This window comes from Sinocyclocheilus rhinocerous, unplaced genomic scaffold (assembly GCF_001515625.1).
Source record: "Sinocyclocheilus rhinocerous isolate Xijiao unplaced genomic scaffold, SAMN03320098_v1.1 scaffold72, whole genome shotgun sequence".
NCBI classification, from domain to species: Eukaryota; Metazoa; Chordata; class Actinopteri; order Cypriniformes; family Cyprinidae; genus Sinocyclocheilus; species Sinocyclocheilus rhinocerous.
In genome coordinates this window covers 4,408,784-4,431,190 of record NW_015628351.1, presented here as the reverse complement: position 1 = coordinate 4,431,190, position 22,407 = coordinate 4,408,784, and the positions used below count along the sequence as shown (strand labels likewise).

The 22,407-nt window shown below is 38.4% G+C and overlaps 1 protein-coding gene across 3 annotated transcripts; it reads right to left on the bottom strand.

The window, feature by feature from the left end:
- Positions 1 to 404: 404 nt before the first annotated feature.
- On the bottom strand, positions 405 to 22,010 carry LOC107737632 (protein FAM110B-like). Of its 3 annotated transcripts, XR_001639813.1 has the most exons (3): positions 21,977 to 22,010; positions 1,657 to 1,762; positions 405 to 526 (listed from the first exon to the last, which is right to left on the bottom strand). XR_001639813.1 is itself a non-coding variant. In XM_016549202.1 (2 exons), the coding sequence occupies exon 2, from the start codon at positions 6,459 to 6,461 to the stop codon at positions 5,121 to 5,123; it is 1,341 nt and encodes a 446-aa protein (XP_016404688.1). In that variant the 5' UTR covers positions 6,462 to 6,973; positions 21,977 to 22,010; the 3' UTR covers positions 4,905 to 5,120. The 3 variants fall into 3 exon arrangements, 2 of the variants coding, with proteins under 2 accessions (XP_016404688.1, XP_016404689.1); XM_016549202.1 differs by lacking the exons at positions 405 to 526; positions 1,657 to 1,762 and adding an exon at positions 4,905 to 6,973; XM_016549203.1 differs by lacking the exons at positions 405 to 526; positions 1,657 to 1,762; positions 21,977 to 22,010 and adding exons at positions 4,905 to 6,973; positions 15,888 to 15,976.
- Positions 22,011 to 22,407: the final 397 nt, after the last annotated feature.

Genomic DNA, 22,407 nt, shown 5'->3' with positions numbered 1-22,407 from the left:
CCCTCTCCAGCTTAGTGTTTCTCTCTCAGATCTCTGAGAGTGATGAAATATTGAGCAGGCATCAGTGTGGGTGTCCTCTTCATTAACACGAGCAGTGATCCTTTCAGAATTCAAAGCCATTCTTACATTGTCTTTAAAAAAAAAAAAGCACAAAAATCAACGAGGTCATAAATCATATGATGGCAAATCTCTCTCTCTATATATATATACAGTATATAGTAGTCAACATTTGAAGTGAGTCAAAAAAGTTAATCAAAGTTGTCCTAAGACAAAATGTTAGTTTTCCACTTTATAATCTTTATAATCAGCTCTCACAGAATATTATATATGTCTGTTGACTGAGAAAGACAAATCAAATGCCCATTAGGGTGCAGTTCATGCTTGTTGAATAGTAGCCCTCTCCAGCTTAGTGTTTCTCTCTCAGATCTCTGAGAGTGATGAAATATTGAGCAGGCATCAGTGTGGGTGTCCTCTTCATTAACACGAGCAGTGATCCTTTCAGAATTCAAAGCCATTCTTACATTGTCTTTAAAAAAAAAAAAGCACAAAAATCAACGAGGTCATAAATTATATGATGGCAAATCTCTCTCTCTCTATATATATACAGTATATAGTAGTCAACATTTGAAGTGAGTCAAAAAAGTTCATCAAAGTTGTCCTAAGACAAGAACACATTTTGGTTTCAGGTTTTAGGACAACTTTGATGAAAGTTTTAATCCACTTCAAATGTTGACTAGTGTATATATGTGTGTGTAAAAACTAATAATAATAAAAAATAATTTACTCACTTTCATGTTGTTCCAAACCTGTATGATATTCATGCTTTTAAAAAACAAAAGAAGACATTTTGAAGAAAGTTGGGAACTAAACAACACTGGAGCCTTAGCATTAGCTTCCATTGTATGAACATTTTCTTTTGTATTCCAAAGAAATTCATACAAGTTTGCAAAGACACAAGGTTTAGTAAATGACGACAGCATTTTAAAGTTCCTTGCAAACTATGTTAAATATAAATTTTCTTTTTGAAATCTACAAAATAGTATGGGAAACTGACATTAGAATGTCAAATATGACAAATATGGTCATACATTTTTCATGTGCAGTTCAATGTTCAGTTCTCTTTTACATATACATATATTTATCTCAATAAAGTTTACACATATGACTATGAACGGAAACATGAGAAACACGCAATATGGCGAAATAAGTCCCGCCTTTTGGCAAAGTCACACTCTTCTGACCGCACATGCTCATTGGCTGGACCAACCCATTTGAGAATAAAAATAACATAGGACAGTTCATGTCAGAATTTGTTGTCAGTTCAAAATATTAATTGAGATTTTGCTATTTCCTCAATCAAGTAGATAATAGTTGGTCATGTATGGCTGGAATAGCTGCCTGGATGTGATGTAAATACCTGCTAAGTGAACTGACTTTTCTTGATAAGACTGGCCAGAACTGACATAGATCTGTACAGCTTATCCTATGACTTCAGCTGCTGACAGTCTGCTCTCTAAGCAGATGAGTAGTGAGGGTTAAGTGGCTTTAGCTCAGTGAAGAATGAGGCTGATGGGAGCAGACTAACCAATACTCAAGGCACATCCAGTTAGATGCACAGGGCAGATGGAACTGTGTATGTGTATCTAATCAGCTTACCACATATCCACCCGACCGCCTGTGAGGGAGCCCATGGGTCAGGCAGTGACATACATTGGCGGCTGCTGTGCTTTGTGGTTTACATCAACACACCGCATGCCCTGCACTGTAAAAATAAAATAAAAGGGAAAGATTATGCATTAAGACTGTCTTATTTTTCCCGCGTAGTTCAGCAGATTTGAATCCGTTTGTTCATGAAATGCAAAATGTCTAATTCACCCAATAAACTGCTGTGAAGATTTCTCATTTGGTCACCTTTTCATTCTTTCATATGGTTTTAAATTACCCTTATTATGTAATAAACTCTAAAATAATTAAAAAATATATATCTTGTGAAGTAAAAGCAGCACACATAAACTTCAATAATGGTGACAAATCAACAAACCTCAAAAATTAAATTCTTAACATCACCAAAAATATCTAGCAAAACAACATCATCAGCATAAATACAGCAGCACAAAATAAGCCTATAAAGCTAACTGCATAATTTATTCATGCTACAGTGAATGCAAGGTACATCCACACTGCAAATTCAGCAACATTGTTCACAGTACATTTGGGAGACTATCATTTGTCTCACGTTTTATATAGATTCAAAGTAATTCACATTTCTCATTTGCAATTTAAAAAGTCTCTGGATAAAATGTAATTCCTTTTTTCACAGCCTCACTGCTGCAATCCCAAAAAAGTCACTACGCACTAGTCTGATCTCTGTGATGTGTTTAATATGTGACCCCATTGTAATATCTAGAGAAAGCAGGGGAGCAATGAACACACTAGAATCTGATTACAAGAGCATAATACTGTCAGTTATGAAACTGTAACTAAACAAATTCTTCTCATTATCCAGAAGTGAAAATTAATATACATCGCCGGAGGCTCACAGGTGCAGAAGTGTTTACTGTACTTTGTGTGTTCCTGAGTAAAGCAGCTGGTGTAACAGTAAACACTGTATGAGTGCACATATCCCTCAGCGTCTCTAGTTCACTCGCACTATCATCTGTCTACATGAGTTCACTGCATTCACCAAAAAACACACTTCACCCCAAACCACCTCTCTAGGGAACAGCATTATCCTAAATCTTACTCGTCCTTACACCAGTTTCATTTTCTTGGATTAAAATGGGAGGTTCTTCAATAAAAACAAATTGGCCTGTAGAAGATGCTGTTAATCACAGCTCTGGCCTCTTCATCTTCTTCTAACATGGTCACATCCCCCTCTCTCCCTGGCTGTAATTCTCTACTTGTCTGCTCAAGGTTGGTCATAATTCACAGGTGACTGGGGCAACAGGCTGCTGCTGAAACAGAGCCTCAGACACGTCCTCAGGGAACAATATTTTACAAAGTATAACATGTTTGGAAGCAGAGGTCGTATCCTTAAAGAGATGAAAAAATACGTTTCTGTCATATGCGAAGTCTTTGGACTCAGATGACTTTCACTGTATAGCCAAAAGCATTATAACATTTTTAATGAAAATAAATTGTTTCAATTTAAAATTTGTGCGATAAGTTAAACACAAAATATGAGCAAACCCACGTTCACAGGTTTGGATAACAACATCTGTTCAGTTGAGGTTTGGATTTTGCTTCATGTTAGGCTGTATCTGCTGCCTTTATATTCAATACACTCCGTCTCAAGGGACAAAAATTTGTAATCATATTCAGAATGACATCTGTTCTGGATCTTCATGTAAAGTGGCTTTCAAATATGTTGCACCCTGGATTAAAATGTCTTTTCCAGCAATCTAGGTCAAGTTTTAAACTACTCAAATCATACAGAGAATAAAGAACTCACTTGTTTTCAAAAACATCATATCTTTATTGACATCTTCAATGGACCGATTTTGCATTCGACTCTTTCCGAGTCAATGGTAAACTTCAGAGAACATGCAGAACTACCATGTTACCCTCCTATTTCAATAACTACTGCACTGAACTGTTTGAGGGTTTGTACCTTTTTGTGTATTCTTTCTGAATGTGCTGGCAGAGCAATGTATTTCAGTCAAATGTTTTTCGTTTACCTCTTCATGCATTTATGGCTATATTTAGATTGCACAGTCTAGGAAAAAAATTATTTTGATTATTGTGCTTTTTTAAATAAAGAAAATCGTTCTTTCAAAAACTCTCAACCAAAAGTGAACATTTGTGTGGCCTCATGACTTGTCTATGTGCACATATTCAACCAACTTCCATCAAAATTGCATTTTTCTCTTCGTAAGGCTTTCCTTTCTCACTACAAGTGCGAAAACTCTGCAGTAAACTGATTTAACAGCTTTGATTCCCCTGAGAGTATTGAGCCAAACACTCTTTCTCTCAGTTCTGTCAGCTCTCAAACCTTACCAGTCTTACACAACTGTTTAAAACATAACCTATCCAAAACACAAAAACAGGCAGAAGGAACAGTCACAAACAAACAAAACCCACACAAATCATACATAAACATTAAGCTGAATGGAATGTCCATCCATATGTTTTGGAATGCATGTTTGAGAAGTGCAACTGTGCTTTGCCACATAATACAGCTGTACATCCACGTGTGCATGCTGACAAGAGGCTCTCACATGCTTATATTTTGAACTTCTAAACTTATATTCAACATTAACAGTATACCAGCCATGTTTGCAGAGGAGCGGCGCCTCTGTGGAAGCTCCGAATTCTTCACAGTATCATAGTCTCGCCTTCAAAAAACAAAAAAAAAAGTCTACACTGAACATCTGACGCACTTGTGAATTTGACACCTATGGAGCAAAAGTATGTGCACAGTGAGCAGGGGTTCGTATGTGTCTCAGTTTCTACATGTGTGCACTTTAGGACTTTGCAGGCTGTGTCTCTGTTCTAGGTGTTGCTTATTAAACACGTCCCTGAGGTCTTACTACCACTGACACCAAATGATGACCTCATAAACACAAGCATCCTAAATAGGTTAATTCATCCTTCAATTCTTCAAAGATTTCTAAAACTAGAAAGTACCTGCTTGATTTCCAATACTATGAACACAATGGTTCCTACAGGAATTAGCTTAGGCCACGGGTCTGACAGCACTGCTGTTAATACAGACTTTGTACCTGAACGGCACCAACACAGCAGATTGACTGCTGCTTTCATCATTCTCATCATCATCCACTCTTTTAGTGCCTTTAGCATTAATCTTATTGCTTAAAATCAAAACGTATCAAAGTCACAGTGCTGAGTCTGTAGTATTCCGCATCTAGAGGTACGTCATCCTTGCAGATAATGAGATACTTGAAAAACAACAGGATGTATCTATGTATGTAACAAACATCATGAACATTATCCATATAGTAAGGCAAATACAAACGAAACAAATATGTCAGAGCCTTTAAACATCTTCAAACAAGAACATAATAAATATTAGGTGTGTGATAGACATCAACTGAATACTACAGCAAGTCTCTGTCTTATTTACATTGTCTCTGTCTGAGTAGACAACCAGAGAGAAGCTTCTAGACATTGGAGATATTTTGTGAGGCATCCCGTGCTTGTCGAATACCGTAGAGCCACTTAATGACGCGCGCGTTCCTCTCGATGACCGAAATGCCGTAAGGAACACGCTCACTGGGCTTTATAGGCCCATCGTCATCGCAGTCATCCTCCTCCTCTCCTCGTCGTCCATCCCCACACTCTGAGCTAGGCGTACTGACGCTCCGGAGTTTGGAGACCGAAACAATGTCTGAATTTGCCCGGGCAAACCGCTCCACGCCACCCATTCCTTCCACCTCATCTGGGTCCAGTCCACAGTAGTTGAAGAAGCGCTCCAGGTCAGCTGTGGCCCGAGAGTAGCGGTCGCTCAAGTCCGACTTGGAGCGGTGGAGGGAGGGATGCTTCCGGGTTGAACCGGGACGTGACCCTCGAGAGCTGGCTGTGGAAATGCGGGTGAAAGCGGGGGAAGCCGGGGGTAGAACGCCAGGGCGTAGAAGCAGCGGGCTGGAGGTTATGCAGGGGGATGCAGGGTGAGTTCCCGAAGGTTGCTGCTGTGTGGGAGGTGCCTGTGGCTGAGCTATCTGTGGTTGAGCTACTTGAGCTTGTCTAGGTTTGGGTTGAAGAGGCAATCTCTGAGGTTTCCTGATCTCTGCCTGTGGTCGCACATCCACCCGTCGTACAGTTACGGAGTTGGGGGTCCCGTAACTACCTTGTGGTACCAGCCGAGGAGCTCTGGCTGGGACCGGAGGCGGCCTTCGGCTGGGCTCAGCAGGTGAGGACTGATTGTTAAGAGGAGAGGAGGTGCGAGAGGAGTTGGGCGTTGAGCCAAGGTGTGCTTTGAAGTTAATGCAGTGCTGAGGTTCTGCAGATTGTCCACTACTAACACTCTGACCTCCGGAAGAGGGTGAGGAGGCTGAGGGAGAAGGAGAGGATGGGGTAGGCGAGGATGCAAGTGGTCCGTCGCAGACGTTGATTAGATTATTGAGTACTTCAAGGTTAAGTTGTGGTCCTCTGCTCATGCCATGGTCCGGTCCTCCGTTCTCTGTCTCAAGTAGGCGCCGGGTAATCTTCCTTGCTGGTGGAGTGTTTATTCTGCACTGCATCATCATGATTGGTGATAACAGCGGTTTGCGGATGATTGGGGGTTTCACAGGTTCTTGTTTATTGAGTGCTACTTGCTGACTCTTTACGTACTTGGCCTTGTCCGCTTCCAGGCGCTCAACTGCACTCAGCTTCCGCGTTCCTGGCTCGGGCGCTCTGCGGAAGTAGTCCGGGCCTTTGTTGAGGATTCGGAAAGGCATGACAGAGGTGAAGGGACCCCCAGTAAGACGGCCATCTGTGGGACGAAGGGTCTCCACTGGCATGATTGTTAGCAGTGGGATTAATTTAAGAGGTGAAATGAAGGCTAAGGGTCAATGTTTCTGTTGCGTTCAAGAATGTCTTGCAGTCCCAAGAAAGACTTTTGTAGTCACAGGTCTCTTTATTCCTTTTCCTTTGTATTTTAAGTTCTTTTTCTCCACCTTCAAGGACCCCTTTAACTTTCTTACCAGTCTGAACACTCCTGCTGCTGTTACTTCACTATTTTTTGTGTGCCGGCCTCTTGCCTCTATTATCTGTTCTCTCCCGAGTCCGACTCATTGAATAGAGGCCTGTGGGATGGGGTCATAAAGGGTCGCATTCCACATCAGTCCGGCTGAGTGACCCACCAGGACGGCGCAAATCCTAAAGTGAGCTCCTTGCAGCTGAAAGGTTAGCAGAACAGTTCTGGTGAAACACGGTGACTCAGTTCCTTCCTCTCAAACTCCAGATGTCCCAGACTTGTAAAACACTCCTTAAAAATCTGATCCTCTTTTTCTTGTAATCCTGGACTCTTTTCCTGGAGGAAGGAGAGAGAGAGAAAGATGCTGTCAGACATGGGTAGGCAAAGAGAGGACCTCCTCTCGCTCCCTCTGCTCCACACATATAACTGGAGTACTCTAGGGCGAATGGGGGCAGACATTTGGTTTTAATGCACTGTCTGGCCCCTCCCACTACAATCTTAAAGCCTCCAGATGCTGCATGTGGGAGCAGCCAATCAGGAAAGAGAAAAGAGTTCCAAGCACAAGAGGAGGAGAAAGGAGTAAGCCAGCAGCCAATCTCTGATTGGTCTAAGGTTGGAAAGCTGACCAGTTGCACCCTTCCCCCCACTCACAACAAACACTCCTACTGAATTTTCATTCAAATGTGATTCTTTGAAAAGAAACAAAAAAAGAAAAGGACAGAGCTAAAGAACAGCTGCAATCTGCACATTTATATTCAGTTGCATCAAATAGTGGCATTTTATGAAAATATTTAAATGTCCTCCTCCACTTGTTCAGTGTTCATGAGCGCACAAAGGCGCTTTGTGTAGTATCTTTACAAAGTACATTATAGGCAGATTATCATCTTTTATATTCTGGTCTCAGACTAGATCTAGGCCAAGGCTCATTTAAATCTGTCTGAAACACTCATGAGCATGCATACAGCTTGTCTCAGAAAAGCTAGTTTTATAGTAAAACCGTCTTACCTTGAGATTTTAAACAGAGAGTGCTTTTCTCAAATCTGTGCTGGCTCAAATTTAGATATTTTCCCTCACTCTCTTTCTCTTCATCACAACTTCTGATGCTTTCATATTCCTCTTGATCCTCATTGTCAAGGGAGTGAAGGCAATTTGCCTTTTCTCTTCCCTATTCTCATTTTTGTTACTGCATTAAAGGTTTGGATTACATCATCGAGAATGCTGAGAGGCTTGTTCCTTGCCGTTCATCATCATCATCATTATATTCAAATACACATTTTTAATTAATCTTTTTATAGCATGACTTCTAGTCTGGGCCCTCATCCCTGTTACGCTCCCCCTCCCCTTCTTTCACTAATAAGATAGAAAAGACTTAATACAATAGAAAGAATCCTCCAACCAAGCAACAGTTCTTTTGAAATCGTAAATATAGTCTTAAACTCTAATTGCAGAACAGAGTGGACTGCCTTTAGTGAAACCTGCTAATAACCTTTCTGACATTTGCCAGAAAGACTGAACAATAAATAGCCTAAATTGCTAAGAAATTAACTAAAATTTGACCCCATTTACTTTCCTAATGCATGTTCCTTGTATTATTGTGAACATTTTATCAGTGCATGTTTTTTCAGATACTAAAATAGTTTGGCTTTATTGCAAATCTTAATAAAATTTTAGTAGCTTGCTCTTCCTCTGAAGTTTCAGGGTCTAATTATTCATTTTAACTTCAATGTTATGCTGATCATCATTTAAATATGTAAAATGGGAACATTTAATGTAAAAATGTCTTGATTTTTCAGGCTAATTTGCTGTTTACTGTTGCTAATACTTCCATTCTGGTTTATGAATCATTCAGATATTTGACTCTGACTTGTACATTACTACGAGATTGAAACAGCAGAGAGACAGGTAAGTTAAAAGTAGGTTACCACTGGAGAAATGTCTTGTGTTGTAATGTTTCCATTACTATGGAAATAGAATTATTTAAACATTCTTGGCATGTTTCTGTCTGTTATTGTGTCTTATAAGAGGCTTATGGACAGAGTAATGCAATAAATGCTTATCCAGGTCAAATTCTGTGATGGATTTAGATGATGCACACACACATACAGCTGTCTCTCAATGGCCAGGCTTTTAATAGAAGGCACAGTTGCTCAGGACCCTGCTATGCTGTTAGGGGTGATGCAGCTCTAGTGTCCAAAAGCCAAAATGGATCATCATTCCTTCCCGTCCACATCTCTGTACTCCCCTGTGCTACACCGTCCTTTACCAAACACCAATATAGAAGAAAGCTCTTCCACAGGGACCATAGACCACAAGCATGAAGGCTTGTACATATATGGATAACAATTAAAGCTAGCAGAAATTCTAGGCTTGTTAAGTCATCAGAGCCCTTTCTCAAAACTATTTAACCATCTCAGGCATCAGTGAGATAAGCACACAGATAAACATGCAACATCCAAATGTGGTTCCAACTTAAACTATATACTAAAGATATATTTTATGGAACATTATTAAAGGGATAGTTCACCCAAAAATGAAAATTCTGTCATTAATTACTCCCATGTTGTTCCAAACCCGTTAAGACCTTCATTCATCTTCAGAACACAAATTAAGATATTTCTGATGAAATCGGAGAGCTTTCTGACCCTGCATAGACAGCAAAGCAACTACCACATTCAAGGCCCAGAAAGGTTGTAAGGACATCATTTAAATAGTCCATGTGACATCAGTGGTTCTTCAACCTTAAAGACTTTGCACATGGACTATTTTGATGATGTCCTTACCACATTTCTGGGCCTTGAACGTGGTAGATCCCTTGCTGTCTATGCAGGGTCAGAAAGCTCTCAGATTTCATCAAAAATATCTTAATTTGTGTTCCGAAGTTGAACGAAGATCTTACGGATTTGAAATGACTCAAGGGTGAGTAATTATTGACAGAATTTTCATTTTGGGTGAACTATCCCTTTAACTTTAACAGTATTTTCATTTTATGGCTGGTAACCTTTACATGGCTGCTATTAAAAGTATATAATATTTTGTTAAAATAAAACAGACATGAAATCAATCACTTTAAACATGAAAAAACATTTTCAAGATTACATTTAATTGTTTTTAATATGCAATCAATAAAACTGCCGATATGCATCCAAAATGGTCAGATACAAACAAATGTTTAAAATAGATCTCTAATATTGGCAGATAATATGCATACCAAAATTTTGTACATTTCTAATCCATACAGAACTTAACCTGAGCTTAAGCAATGATAAAAATAAAGTTCTCACATGCAGACTGTAATAAGCAGGATTTAGTTCTCAATTCTGGGTTGCAACCCACCAGCTGGGAGCAACAGTTTAGAGCAATGATACTCAGTCCAACAGAAGTTGAAATCTTACTCATCTTACAGCACACAGTGATCCCAAAACCATTAAAGCGTTTAGGTCTCATGTAAAATAAGATCCCCAAACAGAAGCAAACACACAGTGGAATGTGAGGGCCACAGGGGTGAGGGTGGCACGAACAGCCCACAGCTATGGGCACAAGCGTGGTGTGAACCGATTGAGATAACAGAAGCATTTCAGTGCTGAGCCAACTGGACCCAGAACACCGAGGACATGGGGAGAGCCAGGAATACACACACTTAGAGCCACACATACCCACGTCAGACTGCCACAACCACAGAAACACACAGGCATCTCCAAAGCAAACCTTGCTGGGCACAAAATAAAGATCTGGTCGTGATTTCTGAAAGCTGATGTAATTTTCCCCACAGTGTTTAGTGGTGAACTGGACTGTTGAGCCGCAAAAACGTGAATAAAAAATGTTTGCTAACGGCTTGAGCATGGCATCTAACAGTGATGTTTTTCTGGGTGTTTTTAAACCTGAATGAATGTGTAATGTTCATTTTATTAGTGTTTAATGATTTGAGGTACACTAGATGAAGGAAAATGTGATGCAAATAAGCTTACAGTAAAATCCATGGACAAATGCAAGTCCATGGATCAAGCACGGCGGTCTACAGCTGGAGGGAGAAAGTAAAAAATTACCTCACTAATTTTGGCTGAAAGAAACTCCGCATTGTAATTAGAGGGGAATTCAGCATGAGTGGAGGAGATCTGCTGTTTTAAGGATATCTTTCAATTACTGCTGCGACAACAGACCCAACATGAAAGATACACGTGAGTGGGGAAAATAAAAAAACAACAAGGAAGAAAAAATGAAAGCTAGAGAAAGTGAGGGAGGGAGAGAGAGAGAGAAGCGGGTCAAACATGAAAAACAGAGATAAAGAGTGATACAGAGACAGAGACAGAAAGTTGGTAAACAGTAATTTGAAACAGTAGAAGAATGAACAAGATTTTTAGTTTTTTTTAAAGAAAATGTGAGTAGTGCTTGCCAAAGCAAATCACATCACCACAATGTCAAGCTCTTGCTAAAATGTTCAAAATGTGTTCAGCAGGATTGCTAGGGGCTTGTTGATTCAAATCAAAAAGCCCAGTTTCTATGATTCTGGTCCTTAAGACATGCTTGGGTTCTCCTTTTAATGTCCATGTTGATCAATTTAGCTTGACACATCACATCTTTCCTCAACAAACCGCACAATTTGAGGCATCATTTCATGTTCATACCACGCAAGTGACATTACCTTAACCATAAGAGACCGCACTTCAGTAATAACTCAATGCGTAAATTTTGACAACATTTATAATTACTGCACTTTGGGAAAGAGAAGAATAGTAATGGTGATGCTTGCCCTAGTTGTAGAGTTGTCAGGCTTGGAGCGTTGATGAGAAGCTCCTGGATGTCAAATTGTCTATGTAGATGCATGTACGACTTTGTAACTGGAGACTGACAGCTCTAAACAGATCAAAACCTACATTTCCTGCTCCTAGCAGCCTGGAAAAATTCACTCTGAGTCACCTGTGCAATGTTACAGTTATGCTCCTGTTCCCCAGGCTGCATACTTTCCATCCTTTAACCTGTCAATATTACAGGAAGCTCGTGTGAATCTGTTCAGGTATTAGGCAAGGACTGAGCGTAGAAGATCTGACGTCACTACTATGAGTAACAAGGGAATTCAGGAATCTCTCCCAACTGGAAACATGAGGCATCCTGCTGACTAAGCGGATGTTATGTAAGGAAAAGAAAGAAGGAATGTGTAGATCAAACCATCACAACCCTGTGTAGTAAAGAGACATGGTAAGGTAAATATTACCTTTGCAGGGTCGTTTTTTTTTTTTTTTGCATGCCACCAAAAGAGGAATGCGATAAGGAGAGCCAGATAAGAAGAATTCTAGACGAGCCCCCATAAACTACTATTCAGCAACAAGTAACTAAATATTCCCAGTGCTTTTATGTGACAGTTCTCAACTGATTTATTGATAATGGCTTGTTTCAGAGTGAATCTGAGTGACTGTGCCCTACAGATGAACCTCACTTAAAGATTTGACTTCTTGCACTACACTGTGTTAGGTGTAAGTACAGGCTAACTAGCATCATTCCCAAGGGTTTTCCCTGACGGCTTTTACTGCATTGACAGAGTCAGACCTCTCACTCAACTCACCTCAGCGACCACGATAAAGACGCCCCAGAGGATTTAAGCCTTTAGCCTGATAACCTTTCACACTGCCTCCATCCGTAACTACCACAAAGCTCCATCGGTGAGGGACAGCTGGTTATAAAGGGTTTTAAACAGCCTTTTCTTCTCAATGTGTGGCAACGCACAGCTGTTTTCCCCCCCGTCCACAGCAGGCCAGGATGACCTCTCAACACAACATCATTAGATAGAGCTGGTATTGTACTAAACGGCCCATGGTTAGACCAGGATACAGCTAACACTGAATGTCTGAATGAGCCCTGAGGATATTATCATAATTCATGTCCCATTTATAAATGTCAGCCAATATGTGGATCCCTAAATATGTAAATACAGTTGCCCTCAGTGCCATTTCTGACACTCAAAGTTTACCCAAATAAATTGGGGCATAACCGACTTCTATTGATTTTAAGTAATAAAAATATATTAAATAAATGTATAATTACTACAGAGTCAAACCATAAATAGCCTTTTTTTTTTAGAATTATTTATAATACATATATAAATATAAATAACATACAGGGCTGTACTTGATTATTTTGGTAACAATTTTGGTAATATTTTGGTAATAAATTATAATTTTTTGATCTGTCATGTACTTCTTTAGTAATCAGATTAAAAAATATTTTCTGTATTTTATTGAAAAAAAACAAACTGTTATTTCATTGTCATCACTCAAAGGTTGTGTATTTTATGTGCAAAATTTAAAAAAAAATAAGCCTTATTAAAAAAGCAACAGTTTGTCAACAGTTTTAAAGCAGAAAGGCAGTTTTAAAACATCACCATATTTAAAACGATAACAAAGAAAAAAAGCACATTATTTCATGATCAATTCATTGTTGCTGTCCTAATAATATATTTTATATATTAATTATTTTATTTATTATTATGAATAATTTTATCTATTAATCACATTTTTGTGTATCTTACATATTTATAGCTTTTCTATCATATTGGGGATATTCATTTTATGCCTAAAAGGTATTTTAGATTAATTGGCCTGTTTGTAATATCAATTTATCATTAGTAGAAAAACGTAAAAAAGTAATGTAAACTAATTACATTTATCCGCTTAAATGTATCTGTCATGTACTTCTTTAGTAATCAGATTAAAAAATATTTTCTGTATTTTATTGAAAAAAAACAAACTGTTATTTCATTGTCATCACTCAAAGGTTGTGTATTTTATGTGCAAAATTTTTTTTTAAATAAGCCTTATTAAAAAAGCAACAGTTTGTCAACAGTTTTAAAGCAGAAAGGCAGTTTTAAAACATCACCATATTTAAAATGATAACAAAGAAAAAAAGCACATTATTTCATGATCAATTAATTGTTGCTGTCCTAATAATATATTTTATATATTAATTATTTTATTTATTATTATGAATCATTTTATCTATTAATCACATTTTTGTGTATCTTACATATTTATAGCTTTTCTATCATATTGGGGATATTCATTTTATGCCTAAAAGGTATTTTAGATTAATTGGCCTGTTTGTAATATCAATTTATCATTAGTAGAAAAACGTAAAAAAGTAATGTAAACTAATTACATTTATCCGCTTAAATGTGTCACAAAAGCATGTTAAAAAGAAAACATACAGAGAATAGGATCGGTCCGTTCCTTCATCTCTCATGTTGACTGTAATAAGATAATCAGATGAGAGCAAAAAGTCCATCTGTCCTTCATGGGCCAACCACAATGTGACCATAAATTCCCCACATTTCCCTCCATCCATCACTTTAAAACTTCAAGAAACTTTAGAGAAACCAGATTAGATCAAATCAGATCCCTGGAGTTTCCAGATCAGGGTTGAACGTCACAGCAGATCAGGACGCTCACGCAGCACAGCGCCGCTCAGATAAATGTATCTGACCCCAGAGTCCTGGGTGATCGGTCACTTACACGACTATTATAGTGCTTTTATGTTTTCCACTGGATAAAGCTCTGCAGTACCAGCTGCACATTTGAGGAAGAACACTGTGGTGGCAGAGGTCACTTTAAACTCTCAACCCAGTACTGTTCAACCGTCCTGACAACATCCTCACAGCGCTGTCAGCGGTAAAAAGAGAGATGCACCTCGCTGTCATATTGATCAAGCAAAATGGCCTGATCATCCCCTAATTACAACCATGGCAACCTTGTCTCTGTCAGACTCATCTCAGGAATCCATGACCCCGGGGTCCTCTAAATGGACCCTGACCCTGTGGCCTGACAAAGTAAAGCTGAGAAATGGCACACACACATTCTCAACACTAAAAGACACATGCACACTCACGCCTGCCACACACAAGCATGCTAACAGACACACAGAAGCATATTTGTGTGTGGACACAGTGTGTAATCACAGAGATGAGACGGTTCAAGCGTCAGCCCAGAGTGTTGTTTTTACCTTCTTCCACCACAGCTACCAATTCTGCTTTCCCACAGTCACACACACACACACACACACACTAAAACAAAAGAACAACAAACAACTATTAACTACGTTTACAAAAACTAGAGCACAACACAAACACAACATCCAAAAACACACACACACAGAGGTCACCTATTAACCCAGTTTGACCAATAACTAAGCCAGGAATGTCAGTGAGTTAATGGATCTCAGAGAGGGAAAGATAGAGATAGAGATATTTTCCTGCATGAATATGCAGACAATATGACACAGAAAATGCCTCACAGTTGTTATTACACACACTGACTCAGTTCCTCATTTCTCAATCACTATTGTTTTGACAAACTGTTGACATTCATTTTAGGGATGTACGATGTATCATATCATACCGGCTATCAATTTTTTAATCAGTATTTATTGATATTGGATATTTAATTGTTGCTCATGTCACCTGTTTACATTCAAATTACCTTTGGTGTCATATAACGCTCATTTAAAGTTAATCTTCAAAACACTAATAAATTCATAAAATGAAGCAAATATCAAGATGAATGCCCAGTTTTATGTACAACTGTACATATTAATCTTGTGATGCCTAAATTCACTTGTAGATATTTTTATTACTTTGACAAAATAGTACCAATTATAGATAAATATACTAACCCTAACACTATACTTAATATTTTCCAATCATCAGCTTAATAAATAAATAAATGTCAGCCAGAATTTTAATATTGGTGCATCCCTAACAACGTCACAAAATGACACTGAGCACACACAAAAACCAACACGATCCAACAAATGAACAGAAAAATGCAAACTCACAGACATCCACTGTTTTCAAGCATATAATAAAAGTCCTAATGGAGTTTATCTGTATTTAATTGTCCAAAAACTGAACTCAATCACCCTACACACACACAATGTTTTGCTGATCCTGTATAAACAACCATTATGTCCAACTAGGTAATCAGTCCAGTCCCAGCACGCTCAAATTAGACTCACTAGACATTCACATCCTTCATAAATGAATGATGAAATGAGAAGATATGAGTTATACATGAGCCTCGCTGTTACTGCTATTACAGTTGAACATAAAATAACACAAAAGAAAAGTTAGGGAGATAAATAGATTAAAAAAAATATATATATATAAAGCCGAGTTCAACTCAGTCAACACAAACTAACTGCAGAAAGCATGAGACTAATCCACTAGTCTATAGATTACTGGATTTCTGTTACAGGTTGCTTAACTTACCAGGACAAGTGTTTTCCAAGAGTAGGATGAACCTCTAAAGCTGTCGAGTCTTTTGAAGAACGGAGCTCAGCAGAGTGTCGGTGCTCCAGTGAATGTGTGTGAGAGTCTATGTGTGTGTGTGCATGACTGACACGGCAACTCAAATACTTCTCCTCCTCCTCCTCCCTCTTTCCTACATAGCTCCTCCCAGTCAACTCTTTCAGGAAGAGCTGGACTGGAGAAATACAAGCAGGAAGCGCAACTTTTCCTTACGGAGACATGAACAAATGAATATGTGTTTGTGTCTTATTTACTCCACAAATCCTTTGCCTATTCTTGGACTCGAGAGGTTTCCTATTGGAGTTGTCGCTTCCGACTGGTGTTCACCTCCTGGATATTTCTGGCGGTCATTTCCCAAAACAGCTCTCAATAATCTTTTCCCACGTTGCACCTACTGTCGACTACAGGAGGAACTGATATAAGAGTGTCTGTCGGCTTCATCAAAGTAAAAGGAGTGCTGCAGTGGAAGCCATAAGGAAATCCAGTCATTCGGTCTGACAATTTCAGGAAGATCTCCAAGGAATTACCTGAGACAGACTGAAGAGAATCATCTCGTATGACCGTTTCTGTTCTGGGAAGCAGACCGCTAAGAAGAATTTGTGGTTTCTCGGATCTCAGAATGCGAGTCTGGGTTGAGAATCGCCCTCATAACACAAGTAAAATCCTGTAAGAGCAGGGAGTGGACTGGATCCAGCTCAAAGTGATGGAACTGAATGAAAGTTACAAAACCAACACTTAATTTCTTTTTCACTGACACGCCAGTATCAGAATCACTTTGGAGACTCCACCTCTCCATTTTAAGTAAGATTAACTAGATTATTTAAGGAGTGGTTCTGGTTTGGCAGACCAACTTTGTTTGAAGGTGAATGTTCTGCTGAAAACAGATAACATCTGCCATCCAGATGCATAACAAATAAACAAGTCAGTCCCAAATAGCTCCACCTTTTAGGGTCTATTCTTTCAGTCAAGTGCAGGTGTGGATTCTTAGCCCATTCCTCTCCATCTGACTGCCTTTGAAACCCACACCCTCATGCCAAGGGGGCATACCTGAGTCCCACTGTAATCACAATACCCACAGAATGTCTGCCTGTGGCTATGGTAACATATCTCTATGGGAATGGCTGAAGCTCTAAGCTGAGGAAAGTGAATCAGGCAGATGCTAACCAAAGGTCTGAAATAGGGGTGTTAACAAATGATTGACAATTTAATTTATAAAATTACACTGATGATTAATCAACTTAGCAGTGTGAAAACACTGTCTATACAGGGATCTAAAGTGAAAATGCACATTGAATTGCATGTAATATTTGCAACACAGTGCACCCTGGATTGTGAAAACGAAGCAGGCTAAATTTGTGTTGCAACATTTTACTGTCTATGTACTGTGATAGAGACCATAACAACATGCACTATCAGTGCTTAGCTTTAAGGATTTTTTTCTGCTTTCCCAGTCAGGCCAAAACTTGCCCTGATAATATTTTCATTGCACACCACCCTCATTCCCCCCAATTAGGGTTGGGTATCGAAAACCGGTTCCATTTTAGAACCGGTTCCAAATATCCAAGAACCGTGTATTCGATAAGACGCATGCATATCGATTCTGCTTAACGATTCCTGCGTTCGCATTTTAATGTGATTAAAAACGATTTAAGTGCAGGAACGGAAAGAACTTGCGCCCTGTTCGCGTGCAGCGCACACGAAGCGCAAGCGCGAGAACAGAGGTTGTGGTATGGGTTCTTGGTTTGTGTCCGTTCTCGAACCGTTCCGTGTATTTCCACTGTAGAAAAGGTTGTTCCGGGCCGAAACTGACTTCTTTTCATATTTGTCTACCAATATGCAGAAAACTACGTCAGTACATCATCATCATAAACACAGCCGTTTTTGTCTTACGTGAACGTAAACAGATGAGAAAGAAAACACACATGTACAGTATTTTTAGATCTGCGTGCGTTCGGTGTTAAAGAGACAGCAGCCTAATAAACGTGCTGCCTGTCATTAATGTTAATCAAAGAACAAAAGAAAATCATTCACTGATCTTGACTGAATATATTTAATAACTTTAATTGATTAATCTATATTTTATTTATGAAAAGAAAACTATGCAGTGTTTTTAAACTTTTAATTGCAGTTTCTGTACCTGAAATTTTGTTCAGTTGTATTTATTTATGATATTGCTAATTGATTTGTTTGTTCCTATCTTATTACTGACTGTTTACTTGTCTTTAACACTTTAATATTTGAAATTTATATTAATCTAGTTGTTTTTGCTGTGGTATTTTTTTTTTAAAGCATAGGCAAAATTCCTCTTGCAGTGTTCTGTAGGCTGCTGATTTTTGCTCGTGTTATTCAGCTGCAACAGAATGCTTTGTAAAAAGACAGAATAAATGTTTGACATCTAAATGTTTGAATTAATTTTTTTTATATTGGATTTTTTATCTTATTGGAATCGAAACTAGGAATCAATAAGAATCGGAATCGTTAAGCAGAATCGGAATCGATAAAATTCAAACGATACCCAACCCTACCCCCAATATAACACTTATACTTTATATATCTTTATAATCATATAATTTATAAATTAGGTTAAAGGGGTCATGCGATTTACATTTTTCCTTTCTCTTTGGAGTGTTACAAGCTCTTGGTGCATAAAGAAGATCTGTAAAGTTGCAAAGACTAAAGTCTCAAATCCAGAGTTATTCTTTATAAAAGTTAAGAGTCTACCACGCCTACCTAAAACGTATATATATATAACAAAATATAATTTATTATTAAAGATTTTATCAGAAAACTGAAAGACTTTTCTGGCTGTCTCTCTGCCATTATTCTCAATGTAAAATACATAAATAGACAAAATTAAGAGTAATTCTTAATCCTCAAATGCATTAAAACACAGCGGACTGTTTTAATTAACACTTCAATACTCAAATTTCTTAAGCATTTTGATTCACAATATAGATTTAAAATAGGGTATGTGTATAAGGGATTCAGAATCCTGCACATTAACATCAACAAACTAATCTTTCATTTGAATGAAAATCTCCTCTAGTCTGAACTACGAGATTGTTGACATGGGCTACAATAGTTACTACGTTATCTAATTATTGTTTGAATGCACTACTTTCATAACCAAGAGTTGATGACCACGGAGTTCTTGTCTGTCACCAGATTTCCTTTTCTATTTCTATATCTATCTCTTCAAATTCTGTGCAGGGATGAAGACCTCTGATCTTTCACCTGAACATCGTAACTTCATCCCTGCCCAAGTTCTTGAAATGTTTACAGTGAAGCTGCTTACGCTGCAGGATCAACACTAATGTTAAAGAGGCCGGCTGCCCTGTGTGCAGTGCCACATTGGTAATGCTGTCAGCACTGATCTGTCTGGGTGCTCATCTGAGCTGCTGAAGAATGGCAGTGTCTTTGAAAGACAGGATTATGGAGCAGTGCAGGATTACTACTGCTGCCCAGCTTTTATTCTTAAGATCATAGACCACACTGTAGGCTCTGAACGAGACACACTCACAGGGTCAGACTCGCACACGGACATCTCCTTTTACAACTCGTATTACACACAGACATGTCCAAACGGGCTTTCACACCACTAAATCATCACAAATACACACACACACCTCTGTGAACGCGCATGTACACATAAACATGATCGACTGATTAGTCAAACAGTGATGAAAATGTTTGTCACAATGAGGTCAACTATCACAACAAGCTGTTTACATACTTAACAGTTGCATTTAAATAAACTGTTAAAATTTCCATGTGGGTTACATTTCTTACCAGAGGACAGAAGAGAGACGAATGCCAATCCAATTCCCTCAGAATTCAAAAGTGGCATTATAAACACGTCCAGACAGAATCTCCGCTGTTTATTTTTTGCATGAAATTCTGCAGTAGGCTATGGATCTACCCAGCTAACAACAATTTGCTAACATTCTCATTAAGCCATTTATTATTAAACATAATAATTTCAAAACAAAGTTTTTTAAAAGGATTTAAAAAATCATTTTGCAAACTTTATGGGAATGTCACTTTTGCTCTGAATGTTCTGAAACTAATAACATTTTTAAAACATTAGACAAACTAAAACATTTTACAAAATTGAATTTTCCATTAACATTACTGGAAGAATGTTAGTTCATAACTTTAAGAGAACCTTGCCAGAACATTTGCAAAGGTTCTGAGGATGTTCCCTGTTAGCTGGATGAACAACCATGCAAGGGGCGGGGCATCAATAGAACTTTCCATTCCGTGGAAATCTACAGAGTTTTCAGCAGAATTCCGTGCAGAGATTATGTGTAGGCCTGGTTACAAGTGGGTGGCACTGAAAGGATTGTCTGAAGTCGAACCTGCTTTAACACGTGCACACACACACACAGAAAAGTTTAAACCGTTTGTTAAAGAGGCCTGGCGAGTGAGCGCCACAGATTTGGAGACGTTACACAAAAACAAGAGCACCTTAGCCAATCAATGCATGGAGAAAGAGGGAGATCAGGGGTGAGTGCACTCTCAGTCGCAGTGCCATACAGGGGAGGAGGCTAGATCCACTCTCTCACATGCTGGAGGGAAACACGGCCCTCTAGGAAGGGTGGAGGGCTGGCTGGACTAGTGCCGTTTATCTTGGAAGGCAGTTTCTAGGGAGAGGCTTGAAAGAGCCAACTCGCATTCCTCAGAGGAATTTAGGAAAAGAGAAAAGCTCAGTCACGTTTTGAAGTCCAAACGTGGGGAAGCTTTATTTAGTAAACGCATGTGGGCGGTTGATGTGGCAAACATCTTATGGGTCAAATGCATCATCCAGAGATAAAAATAAGACTAGATTTATTAGTTGAGTGTGCCAGAATTTCATTTTTCTGGAATTTCAGTGCTCATATTATGTGACTGTAAAGATGTTTTTTTTTTCTAAATAAAATATTTATATTTATTCATTTAGCAAATGCTTTTATCCAGCTTGATTTACAAATGAGGAACATCACAAGAACTTTATAATAAAAGTCAACAATATTCAGTAATCAGGTATACAGTAGAAATTCAACTTTAAAAATACAAACATTTGTTGATTAGCAACTATTTCTGAAGCCCATAATAAACTTAATACAGGGGTTGTGGTTAAATCGACTCTGTCAGAGAAATGAGTCACACGGTGTGTCACTATAATAAAAGTTTCAAACTCCGTTTGAAATGTAAATTAAAAAAAAAAAAAAAAAACTTTATATCTTTCAGTAGTATTACGCATAAAAACGTCATGTGTAATTGGGAATGCCAAGACAATTCTAGGCAATTTCAATTAGGCCACAGATTGCTTGAACCATTATGTGGGTCATAGGAAACACAGTCACAGTCAACATCATATTCTGCAGTGGCTTGTGTGTGTGTGTGTGTGTGTGTGTGTGTGCGCGTGTAATTTTGGATTTGAGACTTTAGTCTTTGCAACTTTACAGATCTTCTTTATGCACCAAGAGCTTGTTACACTTCAAAGAGAAAGGAAAAATTGAGATCGCATCATATGACCACTTTAATATTCAAATGAAAAGATTCAATGATTCAGGGAATTAAATCATCACGCAGTGCCTGACATCAAATTATATACTATCAATGTAACACTCAACTCATAAAAACATAATTCTCAAGAACACATATACCACCTGCGTTTACATTAAATAATATATTTTTAAAATAATTTACATCACTTGGAATCATTCAGACCATTTGTGAACCGATTCAAAAGATTCGCTAGAGCAAATTTCCAGAGATACATATCGTAACGTTACACTGATATAAGCATTACAAATCACATTTGATCTAACTGCTCAATAATAACTTTACGAAACAAACTGTGAGTGATTAACATTTTTGACCGTTGCGAGCATCGTCTATTTTTAATACTTAGTCGACATTAAATATCCATTAAACTAGATTAAAACTTTAGAATGTCTTTTCAGCATTTAAACTAGACGCTCTGATGCTATCGTTTTTGGTTTCGAATAATCCAAAGTGTGATCATCATTGGACTATCATAAACATTGAGTGTTTTTAGCACTCACCTCAGCAGCGACACTGCAGCGTTTCCAAAGAAGAAGAAGAAGAAACGGAGCAATTCCACTAGGGTCCCCACACCATCGGTGCTCGGGCCCTAATAATAAGAAACGGAGCAATTCCAATAGGGTCCTCACACCATCGGTGCTCGGGCCCTAATTATAGGAGAGGAAAAGCACACCGTGACACACTCTAAAAGCTTTATCTGATGTTTTTATTTAGCCTCTTCCCACAGAGGACTGCTGAGGTGTTAAACATTCTCTCACACAGATCTTGTCTTGTGTATATGTGTTGGTTAAGTTTTTGTCAGGCTGATACAATAGGCTACTTGTTTATCTGTCATCTCTCTTTATTCAAGGTTTCCTTCCATCTTAAATCTGTAGCTCACACATAATATGCTCATAATTCAGTTATATTAACATGACATGATCAAGTGTGT

What these genes read in the sequence shown, in the direction of transcription:
- LOC107737632 (XM_016549202.1), bottom strand. Translation starts at nt 6,461, where the DNA reads ATGCCAGTGGAGACCCTTCGTCCCACAGATGGCCGTCTTACTGGGGGT.